At 36.7% G+C, this 27,577-nt stretch overlaps 2 protein-coding genes across 7 annotated transcripts; one reads left to right on the plus strand and one right to left on the minus strand.

The window, feature by feature from the left end:
• The first annotated feature begins 48 nt into the window (after window positions 1-48).
• Window positions 49-1,383, plus strand: LOC135640588 (uncharacterized). Its single transcript, XM_065155207.1, has 3 exons — window positions 49-667; window positions 898-1,016; window positions 1,098-1,383. The coding sequence occupies exons 1-3, from the start codon at window positions 332-334 to the stop codon at window positions 1,243-1,245; spliced, it is 603 nt and encodes a 200-aa protein (XP_065011279.1). The 5' UTR covers window positions 49-331; the 3' UTR covers window positions 1,246-1,383.
• Window positions 1,384-1,516: 133 nt separating this feature from the next.
• LOC135640587 (ABC transporter D family member 1-like) lies at window positions 1,517-27,577 on the minus strand. 6 transcript variants are annotated; one of them, XM_065155195.1, is made up of 27 exons: window positions 27,450-27,569; window positions 25,624-25,944; window positions 25,228-25,395; window positions 22,981-23,266; window positions 21,792-22,016; window positions 20,384-20,581; window positions 19,845-20,299; window positions 17,461-17,599; window positions 17,314-17,392; window positions 15,557-15,795; window positions 15,089-15,393; window positions 14,897-15,008; window positions 14,667-14,825; window positions 14,328-14,427; window positions 14,142-14,250; window positions 11,497-11,587; window positions 10,174-10,298; window positions 9,894-10,043; window positions 9,698-9,770; window positions 8,879-9,059; window positions 8,642-8,800; window positions 7,655-7,816; window positions 7,377-7,583; window positions 3,541-3,695; window positions 3,374-3,426; window positions 3,216-3,294; window positions 2,301-2,887 (listed from the first exon to the last, which is right to left on the minus strand). In XM_065155195.1, the coding sequence occupies exons 3-27, from the start codon at window positions 25,287-25,289 to the stop codon at window positions 2,690-2,692; spliced, it is 4,101 nt and encodes a 1,366-aa protein (XP_065011267.1). In that variant the 5' UTR covers window positions 25,290-25,395; window positions 25,624-25,944; window positions 27,450-27,569; the 3' UTR covers window positions 2,301-2,689. The 6 variants fall into 6 exon arrangements, with proteins under 6 accessions (XP_065011269.1, XP_065011267.1, XP_065011268.1 ...); XM_065155197.1 differs by lacking the exons at window positions 2,301-2,887; window positions 25,624-25,944 and adding an exon at window positions 1,517-2,149 and having other exon boundaries at window positions 27,450-27,568; XM_065155196.1 differs by lacking the exon at window positions 25,624-25,944 and having other exon boundaries at window positions 2,301-3,116; window positions 27,450-27,577.

A 27,577-nucleotide genomic window follows, 5' to 3' on the forward strand; every position in this document is an offset into this window, starting at 1 on the left:
TATCTAGTGATCCATCACACTGGATGGGTGAATCGATCGATCTTCTTGCCATGGATTCATTTACCGAGGAAGTGAAGGCTGTCCTTGTTCTTCTTTATCATCACCAATCGGTCAGAGGGGCTCACAGAGCGCAGAAAGATTCCCATCCCTGCCGTGGAGCTGTGATGCTGTGCTGTTTGTTGTCTTCGCTCGTGACCTCCCCCTCTTCCCTCTTTCTCTTTTCCTTTATCCTTTTGTTCTTTTCCCCCGTCTCAAGAACGCCGCTATAAATCAACCTGCATGCTCTGAGAAAAGCAAGCTCCTCGAAGCCGAGCGAAAAGAGAAGCGAAGGATGAGCTGGGAGAGAAGAGGGGGTGAGCGCACGAAGAAGAAGGGACGGGAAGAACAAGCCTCTGCTTGCTACGCTCATGCCTGCGCTTCCGAGAGGAGGGAAGGGGGGAAAAAGGAGGGGGCGGCGATGAGGAAGAGGGTGATGGTGGTGATAGACCGCACCGCTCGCGCCAAGCATGCCATGATGTGGGCGTTGACTCATGTGGCGAACAAGGGGGACGTCATGACCCTCCTCCATGTCCTCCCTCCCCATTGCTCCGCCTCTGCTCACAGGGAGGAGGAGACTTCCCAACTCGTCAACTCCCTTGGTTCCATGTGCAAGGCGATGCGACCCCAGGTACTGGTGCCGGCCCTCACCGTCACCATCATCATCGGTTACACTGCTGTATCATGTTCTCTAACCTTGAATTCACATCTTTGATACGAAGAAAAGATTGGAACTTCAAGGAAAAGAGTGCAGCTTTATTTTCTTATCTTCCCTCCCTTTTCTCTTTTCCTTTTCCTTCTGCTTTTAGCAAAGCTTTATTGTATCGTCTCCATTCTTACGCTGTCACTGGTAATTCTCAGGTACGAGTGGAAGCATTGGTTATCCAAGGACCCAAACTGGCCACCGTTCTGGGCCAAGTCAAGAAGCTTGATGCCTCTGTTCTGGTGCTGAAGCAGTCCAAACCATCCTCACTGTGCTGGTGAGTCCATCGTCTCCCTCTCTCTCTCTCTCTCTCTCTCTCTCTCTCTCTCTCTAATGATGATGACTTCTCCAAGTGCAGCATGTTCCAGAGCAGCCATGAGGACTTGGTGGAGCAGTGCATCAGCAGAGCCGAGTGCTTGACCATGGCAGTGAGGAAACAGAGCAGTGGAGTGGGTGGATTCCTTGTGAGCACCAGATGGCAGAAGAACTTCTGGCTTCTGGCCTAGTCCTGTAGAACACCAAAGCTTGGATTGTCTTTCTTCTTCCTGCTGTGTTGATGCTCTCCTGTTGTAAAGAAACATCAAATCTCAACCCCATGTAATACTAATATTATGAATCAGTCAATCTCAACCTTGTCTCGTTCATGATCTCTCTCCATCATGCTTTCTGCATCCTCATTCTCTTCACAAGATAAGCAGAGGAGAAAGAAAGATAAAATCCAAATCTCATATGATACTAACAGTATCAATCAATAGTAAACATGTGGCCTTCATTTCAAGTCTTTTGATACTCTCAATCAAGCCATTACAACAGAAAACCTTGATCTCATCCTGAGATGTGCAGAAAGTTGATGTGATGCCAAAAAACCTGAGTGTATGAATCAAAGCTTGGCAATATTGTTGAATTGCATAAAAGAATGAATTAGGTTGCTGGTGAAACAAAAGGCTTTGAAACTTGACCTTCCATATGATAAGGTGATCAAAGGACAAATAGCTCTACTGGTTGCATGCTCTTTTCTCAAGAACTTTAGGCACAAATAGGAAACTAAATCTGCAAAATTGAGTAGGTGGATCAATCCATATGAGAGAGAGAGAGAGAGAGAGTAATTACTAACTTGTTGGTAATGGAGAGGATTTCAAAGCCTGCAAAAGATCTGCAATGATCTCTTAGTCCTTTCCATCTTTATCTTTCTCCATTTCCCATGGACCAATGAAACAAAACAATTTGTTTTCCAAGGCATATATGATTACTTCTGATGGATATGAGGACTTCAGCTGGGTCAGAATAACCATTACATCACAGTACTAGTAACAATGCCAAGAAAGCTCCAATGGTAGCAGAAGACTTGAAGCAGAGGTATTAACCAGTCCAAAGCAACAGCATCAAAGCTTCTTCCATTGCAGACTGCAACTATCAGAAAGGAACAGAGACCTCAGAGAGAATCTAATCAATCGAAGGGGAACATATGGGATGGGTTCAGGATTTCTTCATCAAGTCATGATTCAGAAATATTCCACTTATATTCTCTGCCATGACAGATAAAAGCCACATAGAGTTCCAATTGACAAAGAAATCTTGTAATTCACTAACAGCAGAAGGCATTAAAAAGTAATTAATGTACACCACAATTATTTAAGTTAAATAAATCTGGATCCAAAAACATCCAGCAAAATTTACATTTACTCAGAAGAATTTAAAAAATAACACTAGGAAAAAATGTGTCAAAAAAATACAACAATCATCTAAGACTTTCCTCTCTATCCATATGGTTATGGTGACAATTTCTCAGTCTCCCCCACCCCATGCAACCAAGTTGAACCAGTCGATATTGGAATTTGATAACAGGAGTCAATTCTGAGAATTATTTCAATCAATCTGTCAAACAATGACATCTTATTCTAAAATAATGTTGTTTAGGAGCATCCAACCACTATCAGCATCTTTTAAGTGTCAGATGCAAGCCCTTGTATAATTTCTATCTGAATAATATGCCTTGGTCAACATCTCAGGCATAGACATTGCTATTATCCTGCTACGAATCTGAGTCAGAGTCGTCTTATGGCGCGAATATTTCTGAAGAACAAACTTCGCCTTTGAGATAACTACGCATCTAGTGGAGATCTGGTCCATCTGGATCCATCCATGCATCTGGCTTCAATTGTGTTAGCACATAATGACAACTAGCTGAATTTTGTGTGGGAAACTTTAGCATCTCTGATGCATCGTATGGAACAAATGACCAAAAAATAGGAATGTAATTACAACTTTAGATTCTGGCATATAGATGTCATCATTGGTCAATTGCACATAATTCCCACTTGCCCTCACCATCAATAAGTTTCAACTCCATGGAATGGAATGGTATGAGGGCAGGTCGCTATAAAGAAGCATATTAATAAAATAAGGCAAGCAACAGAAGGATGCTGAAGTTCGAGATGGGAAAAAAAAAGAGAAGGATTCTTCTGTTATTCCTTACCTGCGAGGATGTGATAACTGTTATCCCCATTTCATTTGCTAGTCTGTACAGGTGTTCTTCAACATCAACACTAGTGGCACTGTAAAGGAAAAGAAATTAAGTAATCGATAGTTTCAATCCAACAATTCAATAATCCAGCAAGATTGTTGATTGCATACTTGGTACATTCATCCAGGACACCATATTTAGGGTGGTGGAAGAATAAGCGGGCCTGTAAAGAACAGATAAACAACATAAGATGCAAAAGTTGAGTACATGAGCACACAATTGAATGATGTTGCAATCATAATAACAATATTTATCACGATGGAATTGGTAAATTCACCATTCCAAGCCTCTGTTGTTCTCCTAAAGAGAGAACATCTTCCCAGTTAGCAGTAGCATCCCAGCCTTCTCGTTCAAGAAGATAAACTAATCTAACACCTTCTAGAATAGTTTTTAGGTGAGCATCCAGGAGAAGAGTAGCATCAGAACCACTGCCTACATGAATATAACAGAAGATAAACATGTTCAAATAGATGATTAAAATCATTCACTCAATAAAAAGAAGTTTAAAAAGCATAAATAAGATAAATTAAGAGCACTTATTCTGGTAAAGGTGAGTGAAACCTACATGAATTGACTTAAAAGACATATTATTAAAAGGTCTTGACGTGGCAAGATATACCAAAAGGTCCAAAATAACTGATTCTTTTATGACACAAGCGTTCTTAGGTGCTTTTAATTTTCCCTTCTTCTCTATACAACCATGAACTTGGTGTTATTTATGGTTGGCTTAATAGGTTTTCACCAACACATGCAACCCAATTAATTTTAATGTGTCTCCTTGTAGAAGTAAAATTCTTCACTTAAAGCATGTCAAATTTTGACGACAAAATCAATTTCTAACTATACAAAACAAACCCTAAAACTAGTAGTGTAATCTTCTGGAACAAGAACTTTCCTTCTCTAGCCTTCAAGGTATCATGCTCCACCCTCATTCCCCTTTAAGACCAAAAATGGTGATATTATGATTAAATAGCTTGATTCCAATACCACCTCATGGATGACAAATGTAGAAAAAGAAAGAGACCAGGTATAGACTCAATAAGAGTATTTTATATCGGTTAGTTATGCTTCAACTGCATCAACCAAAATGGTAGAAGAGAAAAAATTAGACCAGCTCTCTTCAGCAGAAAAAAATTCATTGAGATAAATACAACAAAAAGATAATAGTTTCATGAAAAAATCAAGTGCAATACACCAAGAACTAAAAGAAATAAAGATTCAAACATCAAATAAGTAAACATACAAGTTAGTATTAGGAAAGGCTTCATGGTTGGCTCACTTCAAACTTGGGCATGGTGTTCAAGCTTGATACGTTAATCAAAAAATCAGATTTGAGCCATAAATACGCAGAATGTGGAATTGTCCTACGCCAGATAGCACATGAGCAGGTACAAGGTGAGTCACTAAGATTACTTCATGAAATGGCTAGTCAATTTATGTTTTAGGTCGTGGTAACCAGTCATTATCACTGGTTAGTTATGCACTTAACTAAGCCAAAAATAACGGTGACAAAATATATGAAAGTTCAAACTTGTTTATGCTCTTTTGTTGTTTATTATTTGGCTGTTTTGAGCTTTTTCTTATACTGATTACATAGAAGAATTACTAGATATGGCGACAGTGATTTAAATAGGCGCTCGGGTGCTCACCTAAGCACTCGGGCGAGGCGAGGACCGAGGGCCTCGTGTGTGATCTAGGAGGCGCGCTTCAATGAGGTGACGCCAGGGCGTTCGCCCAAACGCAAGTGCTGGGCGCTTCGAGCGTGCACCCAACTCTATTAGGCGAACCAAATCGATTTAAGGCTGGTTCGGTTCGTAGTTTCTTACCTCAAAATCACGCTTCACACCTACGCGACCCCGAGGAACCCTAGCGCTCCCGCGTTCACCGTCGACACTTTCTGCTGCTACCTTCGCTGCAGACGCAACGGACCGAGCCTTCCTCTATTGTCGACGGACGAGTTCGACGACCCCCATAGCTTCCTTCTGCGCTCGCATCCTTCCACTGTTGAGGGAGAGGACTGCGGGTTCCTCCGTCACTGATGAACGCCCTCTGGAGCTTCCGTCACTGCTGTCCGCAACTTCCGCTATTGCCGCCACCGCTACTGTATGCAGCTTTCGCCACTATCATTGCTACTGTTCGCAGCTTCCACCGTTGTTGTTGCTATCGTTTGCAGCGCTGCTGCTATCTCTGTTACTGTTAACATTTTTTTCTTGCCTCTCTAACTTTAAGTAATATACTGCTAACAGTATATTAAATCGCAGCCGCTATTGTCGTTTGCAGTGCTGCTATTAACAATTTTTTCTCCCCCCCTAACTTTAAGTAATATACTGTTAACAGTATATTTTAAATTTAATATTATATTTTAATTTAAATAATTATATTTTTAATTATTTTTTTTATATTTTAATATTTCAGAGAATATTTCTTTCTCCTCTTCTAACTTAAGTAATATACTATTAACAATATATTTTTAATTTAATATTATATTTTTTTTATTTAAATAATTATATTTTTAATTATATTATATTTTTTTTCATATTTTAATATTTTAGAGCATCTTGCTTTGCTCGGGTAAGCGCCTAGCGCCTCATGCGTTTAGGAACCTTGGCGCCTAGCGTTTTTTAAATCACTGTATGACGACCAAGATTTAGTGAGATCTTTTTGTTCAATTGATTAAATATTTATAAATCAATTTATAAACTATAAGACATTTAGTGAGATCTGATTCTCAGATTTGGAGGCCAAGAATGTGCGCATATACATGGAGAATAGAAAGATATTATGAATGCTGAAACAGACTAGGAGTCTTCTCCTCATTTCACATAAAAAAATAGTTCATATTCTGCAGTTAAAAATGAGCTAGTGATATTGCAAGATGAATGAAAGAGGCAACCTCAAAAGTTCACAAATGCAATCAAGGATTGCCATTTTGTAGCATAAGGGCATGCTGGTACTTGTTCCAGCCAGCATATTTACGCCAGTTAACATGACCTTAGGTTAGCCATCACGGACAAAAAATTAGCCTAGCCTAGGCTTGTTAACGGATGCTTGCCTAGGCACTTGGGTGTGACGAGACGAGACTAAATTTAAACTAGGCATGGTCTAGGTGTGCGCTTGAACCCAAGTGCTAGGTGGCTCAAGGTGAGCATCTGAACGAAATCAGGCTAGTTTGAACCCAACCCAAGCTGACCAAATATAACTATATGCTGATTTAACTAAACCAAATCAAGCCTGATCTAAACCAAACTCGATTTGGAAATCTAACCCCCGTGAGCTAACTCCTTGTGGATGAATAGTGGCCAGCAACCAGAAGGCGGCCCTCCAGTGGTGCCTTTGGAGTGTCCCCCCTCTCCTCTCAGTGTCGCTCTCCCTTGCGTCCGGATGCCTGCCATCACCACAGCAGCCACCCTTCTCTCTCTCCCCAGCAGACGGAGAGAGAACTCTCAGGTTTGGAGACCAAAACTGTGTGCATACACATGACGAATATAAAGATAGACTATGCATATACAGCCACCTCTCCTCTTCTCCCTGGCCCTCTCTACTTCATCCCCCGATAGCCATCTTCCTCTGGTCCCAAGGCCCCCTCCCTGGCCTTCGCTGAAAGCCTCGCTTTGCTTCTCCATTTGATAACCCCTCATGGAATTCTTGAACCTTTAATGTTAATCTTCCTTTGTTTTGTCATTCTTGTTGTTAGATTTGGGCAATGCAATACTTCAATAACTAAATAAATGTAATTCTATGTTCTAGTGATGATATTTTGGAATTTGGATATGAGATGATATGGAATTCATGTATAGTCTAGTTTTTATTTTAATGATTGTCTGTCCTAATTTTTTTTATAATTTTCATATTGCTGAGCGTCTCAATCTGAAGCCTAGTGCCTCAGGTGTTTTGGAGCCTTGGTGCCTTTAACAACCATGGCCTTCCTCCGGCAATAAATTGACATACATTCTGACTTGTGTCAGGGAATCCTAACATGCATAAGCTTTGAAATACCTTAATCATGTGCTTCTAGCCATATCAGATTTGCAATAATTTCTTTAAAATTGTGCAGAGATTCAGTTAAACAAATATGTAAATAGAGTTTGGAGTGGGATGAGATCAGTGACTTACCAGTTCTGACCATAGATATCATCCTCAGCTCTGCTTCTTCACGTGAGAGAGGATATATGACTTGATCCCTCAAAGTCCCTAGGCTTGTATATGGCTGCTGTGGAACATAAAACATGTTGTGGCAGGGCTTCACAAGACTTCCAGATACAATTGGCCATAAGCCTCGAAGAGCTCTAAAAAGGGAACTTTTTCCACTCCCATTTGGACCTTCAAACAACCAGAAAATTCTATTATGTTTATGTTTAAAACAAAATAAAATCAAATTCTTTCATACTGACCAGTAACAAGTAGACTTTTCCCATGTACGATATCACAAGTCAATTGCTTAGCCAGTAGCTTTTGTGATGGAGTAATAATATCCACCTTTCTGAATGAAATAATATCTTGAGCATGGGTGTCATTTGCATCAGAGCACAAAGAAGCATCAGGTAAAGAACTCTCTGCATGTTTGAAGAAATTGCCATACAATACTTTTTTTAGCACTCAGCCATGAAACCAAAAGGCAATATTCAGTGATAGCAATTGATCAAAAAGCAAACGAGAAAGTGCTGCTTGAAGAAATGCTCAGTAACACCAGTTTCATGATAGATTTTATTTGTTATTAAAATTGAAGCTGAGGAAAATAAGTTATGTAATCCTAAATAAGGGTGACAAAGCCTACAACCAGAATCTCAACAGTAGAATGATCATATGCCTGTGCACAATCACATATGTACCACACTAGTCCAAGTATACATGCATATCCAGACATTTTAAGCTAAACTGCTTAACATAATTTTTACTTTTTTAGCATGACTTTTAGTGCATAATTGCTGAGATTGCAACCGAAAACTGCACATATTACAGCATCCATCAAGGAACAGTAATTACATATTGTCAGTGTCCTTATATACTGATAGAACATTTTAGTGATATCAGTCATTCCCACATTGCATGTCTTTTCCTATAGAACCTACATTGGCATTACTTCAAAGTGAAAATATATTTGGACTATGACAGAAAAGAAAATACACCAGTGACCAGACACAGGTTTGCCACATGTCTTTTTGACTATGACAGAAATGAAGATACACTAGACACACGCTTGCCACGTACTAGAGATATAAAAAAAAAACAAGAAACCTGCAAATGACTTTTGACCATGACAAAAGAAATATAAGATACACCAGCCACAAAATTGCTGCATAAAGTTAATATAAGTCAGTGCGAGATGTTTTAGAATGCAATGGAAAAAAACTATCGTTATAGTTACTAAGGATGCTTACCGTTTTGGGCAGCATCAAAAAGTTCTTCGAGCTCAAAAATCCTATTTATACCACCAGAGAGCTCAAGAAACTTCTTATGCAACTGAAGAATATCTCCAAATGCTAAAAAGCTTTGCGACACAACAGATGCTAAGAACCGCAGTGCATGTGCAAGCTCCCCTGAGAAAGAAAATACAGTTTTGAATAAGACAAGTTTTTGTTACTCAATTAACTTAAACAACCTCATTTTTTATCAACCTTGAGTGGAAGTCAGTGCACGGTCGCCTTTATGCTCCACAGCGTACAATAGGCTTAGTACCCAAGTTACATTGTGCGGGAGTTGTTTTGTGATGAAATCATCCAGTATACCATATAGCCACTTATTTCTCAGGTGGATCTCACAGTGCTGAAGCAATTCCCTGAATCTTGAATCAAGCATCTGTTTGATAATATTCAGAACATTAGAAACAACACCAAACTAACGCAATATCATCAGAAGTTTAGGTGATAAAAAATAGTTCAAAATGTATCAGATGTGAAGTCCAATACGTCAAAACAAGTAGCGAATTATTGAGTCCTCTGAACATTAAGATATTGAATACTTCAGAATAGTAGTTAATATTTACACAAATTGACTAAACAATATTACAAATATGTTAAATCAAGAATTGCAGTGCTAAAACGGTGATCATACTGTACAGAAAAAAAAGTACGAACAAATCATGCCAATCAATTGACATAAACCGTGTCACAGAATGTCAATCCTTGTGTTGAAATTTTTTAAAAACTATTCTTTAAAGATGTTTTGTGAAGTTGTCAAAATACAAGGCATGGAGATTGACAGAAAACTGAGTGGAGCAACCAATTAGTGCTTCAATCATTTGGTCATACGATAGGAGCTTGACCAAGAAAATGAAATTATTGAACCATGAGATGCTCATTCAAGTTAGTACCTCATGTTTAAATAATAAAATGAAGCAAAGAATGATAATAATATGACTGAAACAGTAAGGATTGGTTAAAACAGAAGACTGGCATCTTGGCATAAAACCAATATGAGAAGTGCAACGAACTTACTGCTTTTTCCCGAGAACCACCACCAAAGAAAGCAATAGATTCAGCATGTGTGCGTAGTCTTGAGTGCATATACCTAGTGAACAGGATCAGAAATGCTTGATAAAGAACTAAAGATTAAAAAGCATATAAACAATTATGCAAGTGGAGAAGAAAAACTACATATATAATAGCTCAAGAGAATAACAAAAAAGCTTACCTAAAAGTCCCCTCAAGCTGTTGTTCCTTACTTGCTAGATCACCAAATTCTGGAGCGACACTTCTCAAAAGGCCCAAACCCAGAAGCATATAAGCATACAATATAGCAACTCCTCTTCTTCCACTTAAGAGTTTCATCCTCCATGTGAACCTGAATATATATAATTTTTTTTGGAAGTAACCAGCAGCAGTCAGGATTTATATCGATGTTTCATATTTAGTAGTTCCTAGAAAGTAATAAAGTTTGTGGCTGCACAATTATACTACAATCAAACACTCACCAAATAATGTCTACAGATGGTTTTACCATACCAGTAACCAATCCTGAGAGGTCAGAAGTCAACTTTTCAACATCATGTGTTATTCTCTGATCTGCATCAATATGTTTACCAGACATGTGGAACACCTGGAATTAAAACCACCTGATGAAATCTCACAGAAGCATCACAATAAGGAAAATACTGTATTAAACTTATCATTTATTACTGAATATTATCAAGTATTAGCAAGAATATGTCAAATGACAGTTTCAGTTCATACACAACAGAATGAGTGAGCATGGAAACTTCTCACCAGTGAACAGAGAGGCAAAATAGTGATGGTTTCCCTATCTCCAGCAGTTGGACTCTTTAAATTGGGACAATAGTCTTTTATAGAGAAACAAAAATGAAGGCACTGAATGAAGAACCATGTATAAGGTTCAGATTTTTGAGGAAGTTCTTGCAACATAAGCATGTTTAATTTCATAGACTGAAGTAACTCAACTAAGGATCGTGCTGCAATCAGGTAACCATCCACCTGTTTAGCTCCTATGTCTTATGGTTAACATTCTCCTAGGTTTTAAATACTCAATTCCATGGTCCATAACAATCGGTATTTACCGGTCCGAGCTATCGAATGGTATTTGATATATTTTTTAATTTTCTTCAGCTGATATCAGGCAATATGGGCTGCTATACCACCTGGTACACCAGTAACATTCCATCTGGTAGATCACTGACATTAGACTGGACCGAGATTTAAAATATTGATATTCTCCTTATTTGATCCTCCTAAATCTTAGCTTCTAATCAACCAATCATCTCCTATCCTAAGTTTTCCTTAATTTCCCGGTTCTCCACAGGAAAGTAGAAGCAATCATCACATCAACTATATTATAACCAAACAAATTCAACAGAAAATCATTGATGTACTTTAGAGCATGGTTCGTCTTACCGATCCATACCGAGTGTGCCAGCACATAGTATATGAGGCATACCAATGTATCACCAATAATGGTTCCCTATCGAACTGGTATGTACCGCTCGTACCGAACGGTATGCCACGGTATGACGAACCTTGCTTTAGAGTTAAAACTATATTCATCTCAGCACTTTAAAGTTTATCAGTCGGTAAGTTGAGTCTTGAGATTGCTGGTCTCATCCAGCATAAAAACCTTCAATTTCCATTTTGGCATCACATAATGAACACTTAACGTGTGATCCTAAACGAAGCATATCTGCTCCCCAAAAATAACCTGTTTTATTCCAAAGAATTTCTAAAAATAAATTTAAAACCCACGTATGTATTAATGTGTGGGAAGACAAGTTTAGGAAAGGAATTACCTTGTAAAAAGTATTTCTCTTCAGATAATTTTTAAGTAAATGATGAGTTAATCGAATTCGCCATCCAAGGGCAAGCCTGGCAGTGAGATGCCTGAAACAATGAAAGCTAGTTTAGGTACCTATGAGCTTAATTGTGGTACTATATGTTCTGAATTGTTGGAACGTCAGAATAGCATATGAATCAAGTCATGGAAAGATAGACTAGCATATAAAACTGTAGTTTATGAATTAATTGAGAGCACATAATGAAAAACTAGACCACAAAATGCGTAAATATCAAATGTAACAACTCAATTATCGATAATGACCAGCTAATGAGTGATCAAAGTAGCAAAGAAAAAGCATACAAATAGATACTACGTGACTGCTTATAGAACTTTTTAAGACAAAGTATATCTAAAATGGAAGGGCAAGAACAATGAATTCCAAGATCAATCAGAATTCCAGAAATGTTTGTTCAACAATCCCTTGCAGACTGAGCAAATAGTTCCTGAACATATTCCCTTGCAGACTGAGAATCCAGCATGAGATTCTCAGATGTACTAGCAGGACATATTCAATGATCTGTATGGGGGAAGAACTCAATAACACTGAACCTTCGACCAAGCGGATTTATGACTTCGTGGAGGAGTTGCCTTTTTTGTTGCAGAAAAACTATAAACCAAAAATAAAACAATCTCTAATGTTTGGAATCAAAGTACCCAAAACAAGGAACTAAGCAAAGATCTTGGGAGCAATAGTTGCTCGGACTTCTTGCGCTGAATGTGCTGGTTGCTCGCTGACGGTTTTTGGTTCTCCTCCTTCCTTCTCCCTCTCTCTTGGCCGATGGCACCTCTGCTTGGTACTTGCTAATGGCTGCTACTTAGCCGAAGGCTGGAGACGTTTGCGGCCTTCGATGTCTTCGTCGAATGCCGTAGATAAGGAGAAGACCGCATTCTTCTCCTCGTCTGATGCAACGAGTAGAAGAAAAGGAGGTGACGCCACCGAGGCAACATACACCTCCTTTTTTTATTTTTTAATGTTATTTTTTAATGTTATTTTTTAATATTTTTATATATTAAGTACACCTTGGCATACTGCTCTGTACGGTACAAAATTATGAACCTTGGTGGGAACATCTATCCAACATTAGTATAGGAAAACCCCATTAGTTTTTTTCCTTTTTTATTTTCCAACTAAATGGCTCCAGTTAACTCTAGCCTCTTGGAAGAAATAAAAAAACATTAGCCATAATTATTATCTAAGAAAGCCAAAATCACTCCTATAAGGAACAAAGGTTAATCTTAATTAATGCACAGGAACAAAACTGGATAATTTAGACAAGTATGCTAGTCTGGATGAGATCACTAGAATATATGGAGCCTTAATACTAGTGCATCAAAAAGATGAACAACACTAAACATAACCACACAATTAGGTGGTGGTATTGTAAGACAAATGAGCTTTGAACTAAAACTTGTCGTTCATGTTGGCATTTGACAAGTTAAAAATTGACCTAGCAACAAACTGGGATTTTGTATATGGTCAGAAGATTTAACTTCTCTTCTTGTGGAACTGTGTTTTCCAACTATTTGACATTCAAATGGCAATTATTCTTTTATATAAATACATTTTCCAAGTAATCGAGAACAAATCATTCAAGAATGATAGATTCTATAATTAGTTTTTGATTTACTGGAAACTATATATGACAAGTAGAATCTGGTAAGGTATTTCCTAAAATTTACCTATGACAACCAAGATTACAAACCAAGGCAAAAAAACAGTAACCATTGCCAAGAAAACCTCAAGGCAAAAAATAGTGACTAATCAGTGAACAATGGGTTTGAAGAGGAGAGTGAACATAATTATGCATGCACATGTATACGTGCATGAGAGAGAGAGAGAGAGAGAGAGAGTTGAACAATATAACCATCTTAATGCGCAACTTAGTCATAGGTTATTCTAGGTACCTGTTAAGGTGTTGCCTGTATTTCATGATGGATAAGAGCAGGAAGATGCTCACAATTCATGCAACAACATGCATATTGAAGGAATATTCCTAGTGTAGCAAGTGTCCAAGGCAATTTAAACTTCAAAAATTAAACCACAACAACAATCCAGCCTTGTTGGCATTGTTCATCGTATGCTCTAAACCAAATGATAATGCATATATCATAGTATGAGGTGACAAAATTAGCATTTTTATTTCCTGTATCTGCCAAAGAAACATGGTTGAGAGACCTGAGACTTGTGTTAGCTTCCGAATTTGATTGATAACAAAGTAGAATAGTTTAATTATCTTCCTCTCTCCCTCATGATTTTCATTTTTTATTTTTTTTCTTGGAGGCACTACTTCCCTTCAAAGAGGAAAAGCCCCAGCTAACAGAAGACAAATCCTAACACAGTACTAAACATGCACCAAAAAGTTTCCATTAGCAACAAGGTGGTTTAAAGCCATTATCAGCAAAAGCTGACCATGATAATTTTGGGTACTTCAGATGCCATGCCAATGAGTTCTCTAAACCAAACTGGCCAACAAGAAAAGCAAGGGGATGATGAGGCAAAGGTTTTACAGAAAATCAAATTCAGCAGATTGATGGTTTACTAATTAAATTAGTTTTCACGATTAAAATGTTTGTACCATGAAATAGTGAAAATTATACCTTAATGTAGGTGCAACGAAAGAGTTTGCAGCACTTTGAAGAACACTTAAACCAGTCAACCGAATAAAGGCTGCTTTGTCCTGTTCCAAGACATACTTTACACTGGTCCCTGTAAAGTCAACCAAACACATGAAGAAAACTGATTCACTTGTGTATCTAGGACCTAAATCTTACATATCACGATACCATTCAAGGAAGCAATGCGATCTGAGATCCATGTTCTAGACACCACAAGTAAAGCAACTGCAAACAACTTCATGCCTTGTCGATCAAATAGGGAGGGAACCTGAAAAAAAATGTCCACACAGGAAAATAACTTACTTATGAGGTTCACTTCACGTCTTTTACTAAAAACATGACCAGTCTAAATGATGTTTGCCAAATTCATTTTGAGTTAAGCTGCCCTCAGAAGAACCGTCAGCTTAGTTTTCCTGAAAACTTCTTAACTAATTACCAATGCAAAGAGTTTGTCTGACTCTGACCTATAGATATGAAACAAGATAAAACAAGACATAAATAACCTACCAGTACATTGAACATTGCAGCAACTCTATGCGGCAGCACCCTTGGAGGCTTCTGCAGTTGCGGAGCAATTGGAAGTGGAACTTTCTTGTCAATTTCAGGTGATGATATAATGATCCTACTAGAATACGGATGAACCTCTGATTCTGATAATGTGTTTCCCTGAGAAGAAAAAGGCATCAGAAGTTTTTTTTAATAGCATGTAGTAAATAATGAAGGTGTCCTGCTTAAACCTTTCCACTGGTAGAAAAAGCTCTTTGAACAGCTAGTGCATCATTTTGACGATTAATTTCTGATGAATTTGGTAAATCAGGAATTGTCTCAGAAGGAAGGGATTGAGTTTTTCTGAAAATTGAAAAAGTCTGAAGTCAACAATCAGTTATCTGTGCAGAACCAAAGAGATTAAGACAATTATCGAATGTAACCTCTTAAACTGGACTCTCCATCCTCCTTCCCCATCTAATGACAAAACTATGTCATGGAATGCAACTAAAGCAGGTCGGTGTGAGATTGTTATGCATGATGTCCCCATTGCTCGAACCATCTTACAGAAGCGTTCCTCCATATTGGTTGTGACTGCACTTGTACACTCATCAAGAATAGCAAACTTAGGCTTATGATAAAACAACCTAGCCATTCCAAGCCTCTGTTGTTCACCAAGGGAAAGCTCATCTCCCCAGTTAATTTCCCTTTCCAATGGGTAACGATCTAGCAAATACTCAAGATCAACCTGACAAATGAAAATTTATCTTTCTATTTTACATTAAACAACTTCAAAAACAGTACTTTGTGAATCAATAAGGTCAGAATAATAGGCATTTAAGCAACTGAAAAATAAAGGAAAATTGTGAGGGCAAGGATAGGAAAATCAAATAGTCCAAGAAAAATGTTACATTTCTTAAGAGCTCAACCATTCCCTCATGGGTGAGTGGTTCAGTCTCTTGATCCACTGTAAGGGGATAAATCAACTGGTCACGAAGTGTCCCAACTGCTGTATATGGCCGTTGTGGCACATAGAAAATCTCCTTATTGAGATCTGAACCAATCCCAGGTTTTACAATGTAGCCAGATACCAGTGGCCAAAGACCTCCAAGAACCCGGAAGAGAGAACTTTTCCCACTTCCATTGGGACCTATAAAAGCAAATCTCAATTATAAGAGACAAAATGCACCATTAAGCACACTTCAAGAACATTAAAATATTATCTGAATTAAGCAAATAGAAGAAGCACTGCCTGCTAAACTCCAGCTAGTTGTTTTTGTTTTTGTAACTAACAAATGTTGGATTTCACTTGTTCCAAAAGCCAATGCTGACATCAACAAATATTTCAAAAATGTGTAAAGTACTAACAATGCTATTTCTCCATTGATAGATTCTAGATATAAAACTCAATGGTTGCAGTTTTTTATACCAACCATAAAGAGCAGAAAAGATATTAATTAGCTGATAAAAGGAATCATAATTTGTAAAAGCAAAATCAGTTCAGATTTCAGAAATTACTCAAAGAAAGCAAATCCATGAATCAGACCAGAAACTAATTTAAGAAAGCTTTTCACAGGGTGTAAAATCAAACATAACAAGATTTTCACAGGGTGTTCAAAATTATTTTTTATATTTTAAAATTAAGAAATCTTGTTTAATTTTTGTTTTCAAAACATCTAGGCCACTGCTTAACTGTCAGTTCTAGAAACAAAAATAAAAAAAGGTGTAAGCCTAGCATCACATGAGGGATTATAAAGGTGTAGGTCGATGGATAGTGGAGGACAATACATGGTTCAACAAAAAAGAGAGCTTAAGGTAATGGCAACATGCTATTCAAGTGGAGGACCTCCCTCAATGAGACATCTTAGATGAGGTTAAAAGAGAGGGGGAAGGAAAATAATCCAAATAATTGAGTAAATAGTCACGTGATCTCAGAGATAAGATGAACTTCCAATTTCCATCAGAAATACGGCAAGTAGGTACCAAATATGAATGGACCTGCTTTAACAATCAGAAGTAGGAAGCTTCTACTCCGTAAAAATTTAAAAATTCTAGATACGCTTTTCGATAAGTTTCCATTTTTTTTTGAAAAGTTTTGGAAGAAAATAAGCATATCAAGCCCTCTGATTGTCACAAAACTTGTCCTTTTGAATGTTAGATTTTTGTTAGGTCCTTCTGAGAAGTAATACGAGTAGAAATATATTTTCTTTGGATTCACAAAGAAAACCATAAAATTATGTAAAAGCTTCTAAATAAGCTCTACTAATATTTTCATTACAATAGAGGCAAATGTTTATGTTCTGGATGGTATTTCTCTAACAGTAAACAGAGAGCCTCCATGGTACAGGTGTCATGCAAATGAATCCGCTTATAATAAGATTCTTACATGTAAAGAGTACACAAGGCTAAATGACCAAGTTCACAAAAAAAATCCAAATCTCTGAGTGAAAACTAATGTTACAAATTGACCTCAGGAACTACATAAATAGCAGGATAATGATAAATTAGATCCCTACTTTCTTCTATAGAATTATAGACAATATGAATAGTTTGTACTTTTGTAAGAAAACATGCTGTCCATGACAGACTAAATAGAGGCCTCAATCTAACAGAGACAAGGAAAATGTGAGATTACACATTAACAAGGAATTAAAGAAAAGAAATTTACCAGTGATTAGTAGATTAGAGCCTGATTCTACCCTGAGACTCAAATCATCCACCAATACATTTCCGGTCGGTGTAACTACCTGTAAGCATCTAAAGTTAGTATCACAAGGATAAGAAACAGACAAAAGTTCCAAATAATTTGAACTACCTGAACACCTGCAAACTCAATATAATTTGCTTCACTGATATAATTTCCACTGGTACTTCTCTGAATCACTGATCTGTTGTAGGTAGCAGATAGCTCCTTTGCAACAATCATTAGATCATGAATGCGGTCAGCATAACCACTGTATAAGAATTACAGTTGGAAGAATTATCTCCAGGAAATGGTCAACTAAATGAATTGATATTTCATGTCTCTTATTAACTAATTCAAGAACAACATCTAGAGAATATGACAAATTGGACTCATCACTACTTGCTTATCGACTCATTGAAGTAGTCATAAAGTAAAAGGAAGTCTACAATGCAAACTAGTACTCTCTCTGGGCGATCACCCCATTTGTCATTCTGAAAACAAAATGCAAAATGCATAGAAAAAATGAATTTGAAGACCATAAACTGTAACAAACACAAAAGCTGATTAATTCATTACAGCATCCAGCAGCCAAACTGAGCAATGATTTTACAAGAATAACAAGTTTCAACCACATTTAGTTCATGAACCAAGAAGACATACAAATGCAAGGAGCCTTCCAATTCAATGACGAGGATTATGTAAACCTAAAAAATTTCTTAGGCATTAATGGACAAATAATCAAACTTCAGTACAACATAAGATTCCACAGCTAAAGCCAAAATAAAGCTTGCTGGATTACTGTTTCTGATCCCTTTAAGGCACTGCAGCATTAGTCACAAAGAAAATGTGTTGACCTGCCCATTCTACAACAGATGACAGTATCTTTTCCTTTGTGTGCAAACAACTGTGGCCTTAATCACAAACCTCAACTATGAAATTGACCTCTCATCTTTTTCTTGGCTTTATCATTTATACCACTACATGACTTTCTTTTGTGCCTGTCTACTGGTTGATGGTTTAATTTGTTGGGTACTGATATACACAATTCTTTGGTCTCAATGCTCAAATAAGGTGTATACAAAGCCAAGTACTGCTTCATAAACTAGCTATAAAGATGATCCAGTGGAATATAGTAAGAAAAATGATATATATAAGTTGTCTGTGATTACAAGAACATGAATAAAAGAAGCACACAAAATTAACCCTATGATAACCATTGAAGATTAATTACCCACAGACAAATGCAAAGGCGTAGTGTAAAGAAATATCAAAATGAGAAATAGTAAGGCAAATAAGAACAGTTTCTTTGCTTGGTGAAATGCCACAATTACGACAATGAAGAAAAGAAAAGAAATTACTCTAATGATAACCATGAACATTCAATTGCCTATATATTAGGACGTCCAAAAGTAGATAATCAAAATATAGAGTATAAACTAGGAAGAATGATAAAAAAAATAAGGTATCAATATCAGTTCTAAAGGGTGAAGAGCAAGCAATACAATGGTGCAAAATTGGAGGTAGAAATACTTAGATGCCTTTGTCTGGACAAAATTGCATAGCATGACATGTATATACAAAATTGGAGAGAGTATAATTGCAGTGGCTGGTGCTTTTTTGTTTGCAAAATGTTTTGCTTGTTAAGATGTATATTTCTTTCAACTTCAATTTTCTTCAGGACAGAATATTTCCATCGATGACAAGTGCAAACTAATTAAATATCCATCCGCCTTGCTGCATCTTTTTCTTTTGTGTCACAGATTCGTTCTCCAACATGCATATCTTATTCCATTAATATCTTAAAGTGAGATATTTTAACTAAGATTTTCCCATAATCTTTTTATAGAAATTCCTCTCAGTATATTCAAAGGATTGAACAAACCAAAATACCAGTCTCTAAAGAAGATATTTTAAATAAGCTTTTTCAAAAATGGATTTCACATGTACTAGTACCAAGCTATATATGCTGATACTGGTACTTGACCAAACTAGTAAATACCGGTCGGACAAGCATTGGAAAAATGTACAACTTTTGCATCTTTCATTTTCTTATTGCAACTATTTTAGTTAGTGTGCTGAATTCTTGGTGAAGTTTGAGTTAACATTAATCATCGACCCGCTGTAACTGGACACGATATATTCAGCAAAAGGGCTCAGTCTTTGATCATTGGAAAGTAGCAATAAAGAAGATCATGAATATAGAATCAGTTTTACAAAAACTAGTTAAAATTATGACTCTTCAAGACGTTGTTAAGGGCAAAGTGTACAATAATAACTACAAAAATTCAGGCAATGTGAGGAAAAAAATTATATAGCACTGGGAAATATATACATTTGGTTTGCTAATCACTTTGACAAAGCCAGCAAATTCATGCAAGTAGAGCACAAACAAAGATTCATTCCCTAAAATAAAAATGACATTTTGAAAAGTTCAAATGATAAACTAGATAAAATATCTGCAGAAGGAATGACATGATCCCCTTTAGTATTAATAAAATTCATCATGCAATAACCTGAGACGGTTAAGTCGTGCAGAACTGATGGAGAGAGTCCCGAGTGATTGGAAAAGCGACATAATCACACTTGTATGATAACGAAGATTACTCAACATTTCTGCTCTTCCTAGTGTTGAAGCATCAGGTCTAAGATTACCAGCAAAAAAGGGCTCAATAATCAGGACCACCCCAACAGTAGCACCAAGGTACTTCAAGAGGAAGTCTTGAATCATTCCAAACCACCAACGATCATGAAGCACAATGTTCAAGTGTTTTATAAGCTTCTCAAACTTCTCTTTGATATGAGATGCTTCTCTATTCTCTCCTCCATAGAACGCTACACTTTCAGCATGAGTCCTTAATCGTGAGTGAAGCTGCCGATAATCCCCTTCCAACTGTTGCTCCTTGGACATTAGTTTTCCAAATGCAGGAGAGAAGTTCCTAATAGCTGCACCTGCCCCTAAGACATATGCCTGAAAACAAAGAAATAAATCAAAATTTTGAAATGTGATGAGAAATAATTCATCAAACAATTGCATGAAAGAAATAGATATTACCAGTATCCAGAGCACATATTTTGGACTTGCATATGAACAAAGGCGCCAGGTATATATCAGACCATCAGCAACTGCAGTGAGATCCTCTTGTATAAGGTCACTCAATTCAGAACAAAACTTTGGTATATCACTAGCAATCCGCTGCTCTGGGCTGCTGGTTCGATTACTGACATGTGAGATTTTATAGTACACCATATTCTGCATTCCACAGCCAAATCAAGAAGAAAAATATTATAACATAAAAGTAAGTGCATCTTCAACAAGAAAGCTATGCATCTAATTTCATGTAGACACAGAAAAAACAAAGAAAATTATGCCCAAAAACCAATTTAGATATCCTGTCTGACATTATTGTCATACTCCACCAAAAAATAGAGAAGCTAAAACGTTCCAAATAGCATTCAGTTATAGCATACAAGGCAAAGGAACTGTGTAAATGTTATGCACTAAAACGGCAACTATTCACTGACTTAACATAAAAAGAGATAGTAATCCTCCGAAGGAAATGTAGAGAACCATGATAATGTTAAAATGGAATGAAGTCCCAACATTAAACAGCATAGATCAGAAGTTGCTTTCCTGTCTGACAACATTTCCCCATACAATGATTTTTTAAAATATATTTGCCCATTATACAAACACTAGAAAAAGCATAAACCAAGGTTCACAAATTCGTGAATTGGTTCTGTACCAGTTAAGATTCAGATTGGTCACTGGTACATACCGAGTTTCATTAAAGCCTGAAAAAAACTGACAAAACAAAAAAGAAGAAACTTCCCAGTACAGGTCCAGAATTGTCCTGTATCAGGCGATACAGGATCTGTGCCAGGTGTACCATCCAGTTTACCCTGATCTCCTGGTCTGCAGATCTTACAATATTTTAGATACTACAGACAATGGAGTTCATAAGGTGAAGGTGCTTCAAGACTAATATCATGACATTTGAAAATGTGTCAAATAACTATCTTTGAGTCCAAAACTGGATGCTTATCAAACTTTATGTTCTGACAATCAAGCAGGTCAAAAATTTCTGGCTAGTTCAACATATGTATTGTATCACACTGATATCCTAATTCCTAGTGCCGACAACCTGATTACTGGTCCAAGTTTTGTAAATGCCTTCCAACAAAAAGATACTCCTTAAGTATTTATATTATCAACTCAGATATGCCCTTCATTTTTTCAGTTTTGAACAATCCTCACAGATTAAACTTGGAGCTCTTCATATTGGTTCCACTCCAAATTGCAAGGCTAACATTAACAGATGAAGATTAGTAAGTACTAAGTAATGCTTCAAAAACTTGAGATCCATTCAAGTAAATATATTTTATGTGAACTTGAATGAGGAATCAAAGAATAACCAAACTTGCTCTAAAAGCCACATCAATTAGAAAGAAGCTGAGCTTACCTCGAAATAATCAGAATGTATCAGTTCTGTCAAAATTTTTCTGAATCGTAGACCTAAGGCTCCTGTCAAGTACTTTGAAGTTGAATACAAAGTGGACTGGAGAAAACATAAAAGAAGATTCTCAGCAATTAAGCGCAAAAAAGTGGGTACTCGCTGAAGAAAAGCAGCCCGAAATAAAAATCCCTGAACTTTTGCCAATCTGTGACTCAAGGCAGTTCTCAATACCTGCAATATGTTTTGACTTGATGCTTAGTAGTTTAGACTTTAGAGAAATATATCCTACATAACCAAGAATATTTCATATATACATGAAAACAATGGAAATCAATTAAACATAAAAAATTGAGTCTGCATAAAATGTTACCGATAAAACGTATGTCTAATTCTTCAACACATACAAAAAAGAAATTAGAAGATGTGTATAATTCAGAATGCCAATGCTGGGACTATAATGTTTTTCTAGCTTCTTTCCAAAGTAAAAGGTTTTCCTTTTTAGTTGAAAGTTAAACCTATATGAATATTTATTTTATCCAAATACCATTTCTCACTGTTTCTTAAGAGCAAGAAAGCATATTGAAGTAAATGAATCTAATATAAGATTGAAAAGAAACAAGTCATTTTTTCAATAGAAAACACTTAACAAGGTAATTAATTAAGCATGCTTTGTTTCTTTCTGCTACATGAAAAGTCAGCAAAAATGTTTCAGTATCTAATTCTTTAAGGCATACACCATGTGGTTAGAGGACTAAACAAGTATTTAAAATGCTAGTAGCTGGGACTAAGAAACCTTCTACTGCTTCTTACCCATGCTAAAAGACTTGACTTTATCAATGACAAATTTTATGGGATAAAAAAATATTTCACTGTCTGATTTGTGTTAAATAAATGTTTAGAGAATGGAAAAAAAATAAGATGAATATCAGGAAGAAAAAGAACCATGTGTAGATGCACCCACATCACTGGTATCATGCAACAACTATCATATCTATTTATTAAACTTTGATCATCCCAGCAACATTTTGGTATGCTTAATATGTGCCAATTTGTGATGTAAATCCACAAAAGCATTAGACAAGTTTCCACGTCAGAGATACTTATAAACATGCAAACACATACTAAGTGATGGAGGAGAGAATCAAGTTAACACAGTGTATGGAAATCTGCACAAAAAAAGGTGAAAAAAATTCACCGCAGTAGTCACTAAGAACAGAAGGTTGCGCATGCCATTTGGCCCCATCCTGGAGAGCAAGATTGCAGCTAAAGCATGTAAAGATCTCATTCCTTTTCTTCTCTGCATTGCTGGTCGAACCAGCTGATCATTAACACTATTTTGGCTCAAACTCTCTTCGTTTTCTCTAGAAGTGATGTGATTTAAAGAATCATGTGAATTAAGAGATATTCGACTCTGACGTGATTGCATGTATGCAAAAGTTCCACCAGCCACTAACACAGCTGAGACTGCTGCCAACGTTCTCCTGCTTGTTACCGCATCAAAACATTGGTGAGGATTTTCATACAGAGTCTTTATGACAGACAATGTTAAAACAAATACATATCGCCTTCTGGATTAGGTTATCCATCACATAATTAAAAAAATGTTGAAAGGTATGGACGATAATGATGGGATTTATATACTAGCATGAGAGTCTGAGGAAGATAACAGTAAATAAGTAGAGTCCATTTGGTGTAAGAATAATTGTAAAGGGAAAAGTTTGAACTTTGAAGTCATCTAATAGCAAAAAAAAAAATAATTAAATTGTTTTTTTCTTGTTAGAGAATATGAAAAAGAAAAGATAAAATGAACAGAAGTTTATAAAGAAAAAAAAGAAGAAATTTTAATTTCTTACCTCAGTATGAAGACAATAGCTAGTTCTATATTTGTTCAAATTGACTATGCTATTGGCTACACCATTTTTGACTGAATATGGTTGTTTTGTGAACTACTACAGGATGTTCATTCTTGAACCAATTGGCACTGTAGAAATTGTTAAATACAAGTTGGATGTCAAAAAATTAGGAATCATTGACTGCATCTTCAAGGTTCACTATGATATAGGCACTAAAAGAAAGGCTTGTTCAAACAAAATCAGGTGTTTTCAGTCATATTTATACTGAACATTGCAATTAAGATGCTATAAGTTTTCTTGAACCCTTCTCTAACTTCCATCCAAATCTCTATAGATATCAAGGACTGCTCTGACCCTTCAATACAAAGTACCAGGATAACACATTGAACCATCACCAATGGTGGACATTACTTCCATTTCCCAATTAATCTATCTTCCACTTTTTTGTGCTAGAGCAATACTTCATAAGATGACAAGACTCTGTGCGCTAACAGCAGATATGAAATTCTTTTTCAGCCTTTTTTGCTGTTGAAATTGGTAAATGCTCCATGTCAGTTTTAATTAAAGCACCTTCTCTACAAGCTGTATTACTACCACAACTGATGGCCAAAACTAGATTTCAATGGAAGAAGAATAACTGGAACAGAGCAATCAATACCAAAAAGAGGGCAAATTACAGTTTACCCAACTATGGTTTGACATATTAACTTATCCTCCAGTGATTTAAACGTTACTTGACCCATCTTTGATTTTCTCCATTTTAGCCATTGTCACTACCTCACGCTAAACTCTGTTTTGACATGGTAGTGATGAAACACTCACAAGACAATGATGTGGTGCTAATGCGCCACTATTCTGCAGCATGGATGCCATACACATGGGCCCTCCAAACTCATTAGCACTATGACGATGCTTCTGTAAGAGAAAAACAAAGGGCATATGGCAACCCTTGTGCCCACATACAATCAAATATAAGTATTAACCCATTAGGCAACCCTTGTTCCCACATACGATCAAATATAAGTATTAATTCGTTAGGCAACCCTTGTGCCCACATATGATCAAATATCCTATGGAACATGAACAGTACCTATCAGCAGTTATCAATATGAACACTATGTTCTTTGAACCTTTTAACTTTTTCTTCATCCTCTCTGACCTATTAGCATTTACCATAAGAGCCACAATCCTGACGATAGGAAATATTGAGCAATTAGAAAGTTGCATCAACCAGTAAGGATTGTGTTCTTCATTAGAAAGTTAAATAAACCAGCATCAATTAGAAAGTTGCATCAACCAGCAAAGATTGAGCAATTAACCTGACACACGAATATCAAATGTAACAGAAATAAATAGAACATAACAACATTATTGTGTTCTTCATCAAGGCTCTCTTGTCATCTTCTCCCATTTCTTATGAACTACAAAACTGAATGATTCGCTGAGATTCAACTAAAACAGAGTATTTCAATAAAGGCAGTATGTTAAATGTGAACCAGAGTATTTGACTTAAGCATCTCAACCAATAAATGAACAAAACCATTGACCAAGAAACAGACAACATACACAAGTCAAATGGCTCAACATACCTCCTAGATACCAGAAGGCTTCGCCCATGTTCAGTTAATGGCAATAACTGCAGTGAAGGCATTTTCTGATGATTTCTGAAACCAATCTAAGTGAAGAATTTCTTCTCAAGTGAAGGTGAAATGCAATGATACAGAAATCACTTGTCTGCCAACCCAAGGTTTAAATAGCTGCATCAATAAAGAGAAAAATATATACATATCCTTTCCTAGCAAATCAATTGCATGTTCAATACAAAAGGAAACTTTGTCTGGAAAACAATTACATAACAACATCTTGTATTTATTTTTCTGTAGACAGGCATAAGGTTCTCCATGTTAGTAAAACATCTATTGCCAAAAACTTCAGAGAACAATTTCCAAAATAAGAACATTTTATAGAGAAAAAGGGATACCAACCTTCATCCAAAGCCTAAATACCTATAAATTATTACTTAGATATTATGTAATATAAAAAATTAGAGGAAAGCATCAAATGAAGCTTCCGCCTAATAATCTTTGCGCTTCATATGGACTATGCAAAAATGCCAAGTACTTAAATTTTATCATCATAAAGACTTCCATCATTCTGGTGTCCAGGGATGGTTGGATGAAGGCAATGCTACCCAGCATTTCAATATGTAATTTCATCAGTTGAAACTCATAGGCAATGATTCAGATTTCAGAGATCAAAATGAAGCAATTTTACAGCTGTGCCCACATGCTTTATCATCAGAAAACCTACATTCAGAAGTTAGCTCTCAGCAAAGGGCTGCCCTCTATAAAGGAAAACAGCAAGGATAATAAAGCACATGAGCATTAATAAAATTTCATGCTCGTTTTTTTATTCTTCATAGAAGTTCCTACTTTAGGAAACTAACATTTGATAGGAATCATTGAAAAGTTACCAAAACAAGCTAAGATATGAATACCTTTATTATCTTAGTTAGTTGACTAGTGAGGCAAGTGAAATTTTGGCTAGTCACAGCATAATTCCTTGTGTCTTTTCCAATTATATTCTTGATATCACTGGCTTTTGCATTAATTTTTTATCCACGTCATTTGTTATATCATACTACAAGAAGCCTGTCAGATGCATGTCATCTGACAAGAGTCAACACAAGCAAAAATCAAGACAAATAAATTAAGCAAACAAGAAGAAATTAAGCAGCAACCTATAAAATCAAAATGGAATAGATGTCAATGCCCTAAGTAATATTTAGAGCTAGTGAAACAATACTAATCAAGACCAAAATAACAATTCAATAGTTCCCACAATGTGTCAACCTATACAACCATCACCGCAAGCTTCAGAGCACAAGTTTGGTGATCAACTTCACATGGGTTGACATGTGCAATTAGCTTATTGTTCACTCCTACCAGCATAAAATGATGCATGCAACTGAAGCACCACATGCTTAATCATGATACGGAAACACTTGCTTGTAAACTGTGATTGGTCAAATTGCATTTACAATAAATTACACTCCCCTCAAATTTAAGGATAAAACAAGAAAAATCATCTATGATGATACAGACATGTTTATAGGAGATCTATAGATGTTGTGACAAGACGAGATGACAATTAGAACTAATGGCGTGTCGAGAGGAAGAGGGAGGCATACTAAAAGAATGATTTGAATGCTTTTGATTTAACTAGAGATATTGCTCAATGGCTGAGAAGGCCCATGTAGCTGTACCATCTTTCGCTACAGTTAGTTTTGGTTAGAATCTATCATTAGCTCGGTATACATACAAAAGCTTCCTAATTTTCGTCAAAATGAGAGAAACGGAAGTTCTCTCTTTTTTCCCCTTTACACTTCAACTCGAGTGGAAGCCTTAGATTCTGAAGCATTCGACCACTTCGTGTACAAGATGAGCGAGACCAGAGTAAGGGAAGCTTCAGAAGATGACACTAGTACATATAAACTCCAACTTTTAGATAGATGAAGAATCTCACCTCACACAAAAGGCAGGTGACTCAAACTACGGCCAAGAGGGCACCTACTACTCAATATCCATCAAATCCCGATCTCTCACAACCAAAATCCAAAGAATCGGCGAAATGATCAAACTGCCGATAATCCAAGAACCAATCTTTCCTTCACCTAGTGCTAAATTCAATCAACAAACTGCCGAAACGAAACCACACGCATAACCCAATCCAACAAGAATCGCAGAAAGACACAGAAAACCCAGAATTTTAACCCAAGATTTAAGAAAGAAGCCGGGGTTCTTGCACTTACTCCGAGAAGGTTGGGAAAACGAATAAGTACGGAAATAAATCACAAGAATCGACAGCGAGAATGCCCCTCAAAAAGGATTCATCCTTAGGGCTCGCGGAAGCGAGGGGAGAGACGGGTCGGAACCTATT

The sequence above is a fragment of the Musa acuminata genome, chromosome BXJ3-6 (genome assembly GCF_036884655.1).
Source record: "Musa acuminata AAA Group cultivar baxijiao chromosome BXJ3-6, Cavendish_Baxijiao_AAA, whole genome shotgun sequence".
Classification (NCBI taxonomy): Eukaryota; Viridiplantae; Streptophyta; class Magnoliopsida; order Zingiberales; family Musaceae; genus Musa; species Musa acuminata.

Excerpts from the sequence above, each read along its gene's own strand:
- LOC135640588 (XM_065155207.1), top strand. The coding sequence starts at position 332 with ATGAGCTGGGAGAGAAGAGGGGGTGAGCGCACGAAGAAGAAGGGACGG. Across the intron at positions 668-897 it reads GCAAGGCGATGCGACCCCAG|GTACGAGTGGAAGCATTGGT; the intron begins GTACTGGTGCCG and ends GGTAATTCTCAG. Across the intron at positions 1,017-1,097 it reads AAACCATCCTCACTGTGCTG|CATGTTCCAGAGCAGCCATG; the intron begins GTGAGTCCATCG and ends CTCCAAGTGCAG.
- LOC135640587 (XM_065155195.1), bottom strand. The coding sequence starts at position 25,289 with ATGCCTTCACTGCAGTTATTGCCATTAACTGAACATGGGCGAAGCCTT. Across the intron at positions 17,393-17,460 it reads TTGAGTTTGCAGGTGTTCAG|GTAGTTACACCGACCGGAAA; the intron begins GTAGTTCAAATT and ends AGATGCTTACAG. Across the intron at positions 14,428-14,666 it reads CTGCAATGTTCAATGTACTG|GTTCCCTCCCTATTTGATCG; the intron begins GTAGGTTATTTA and ends ATTTTTTTTCAG.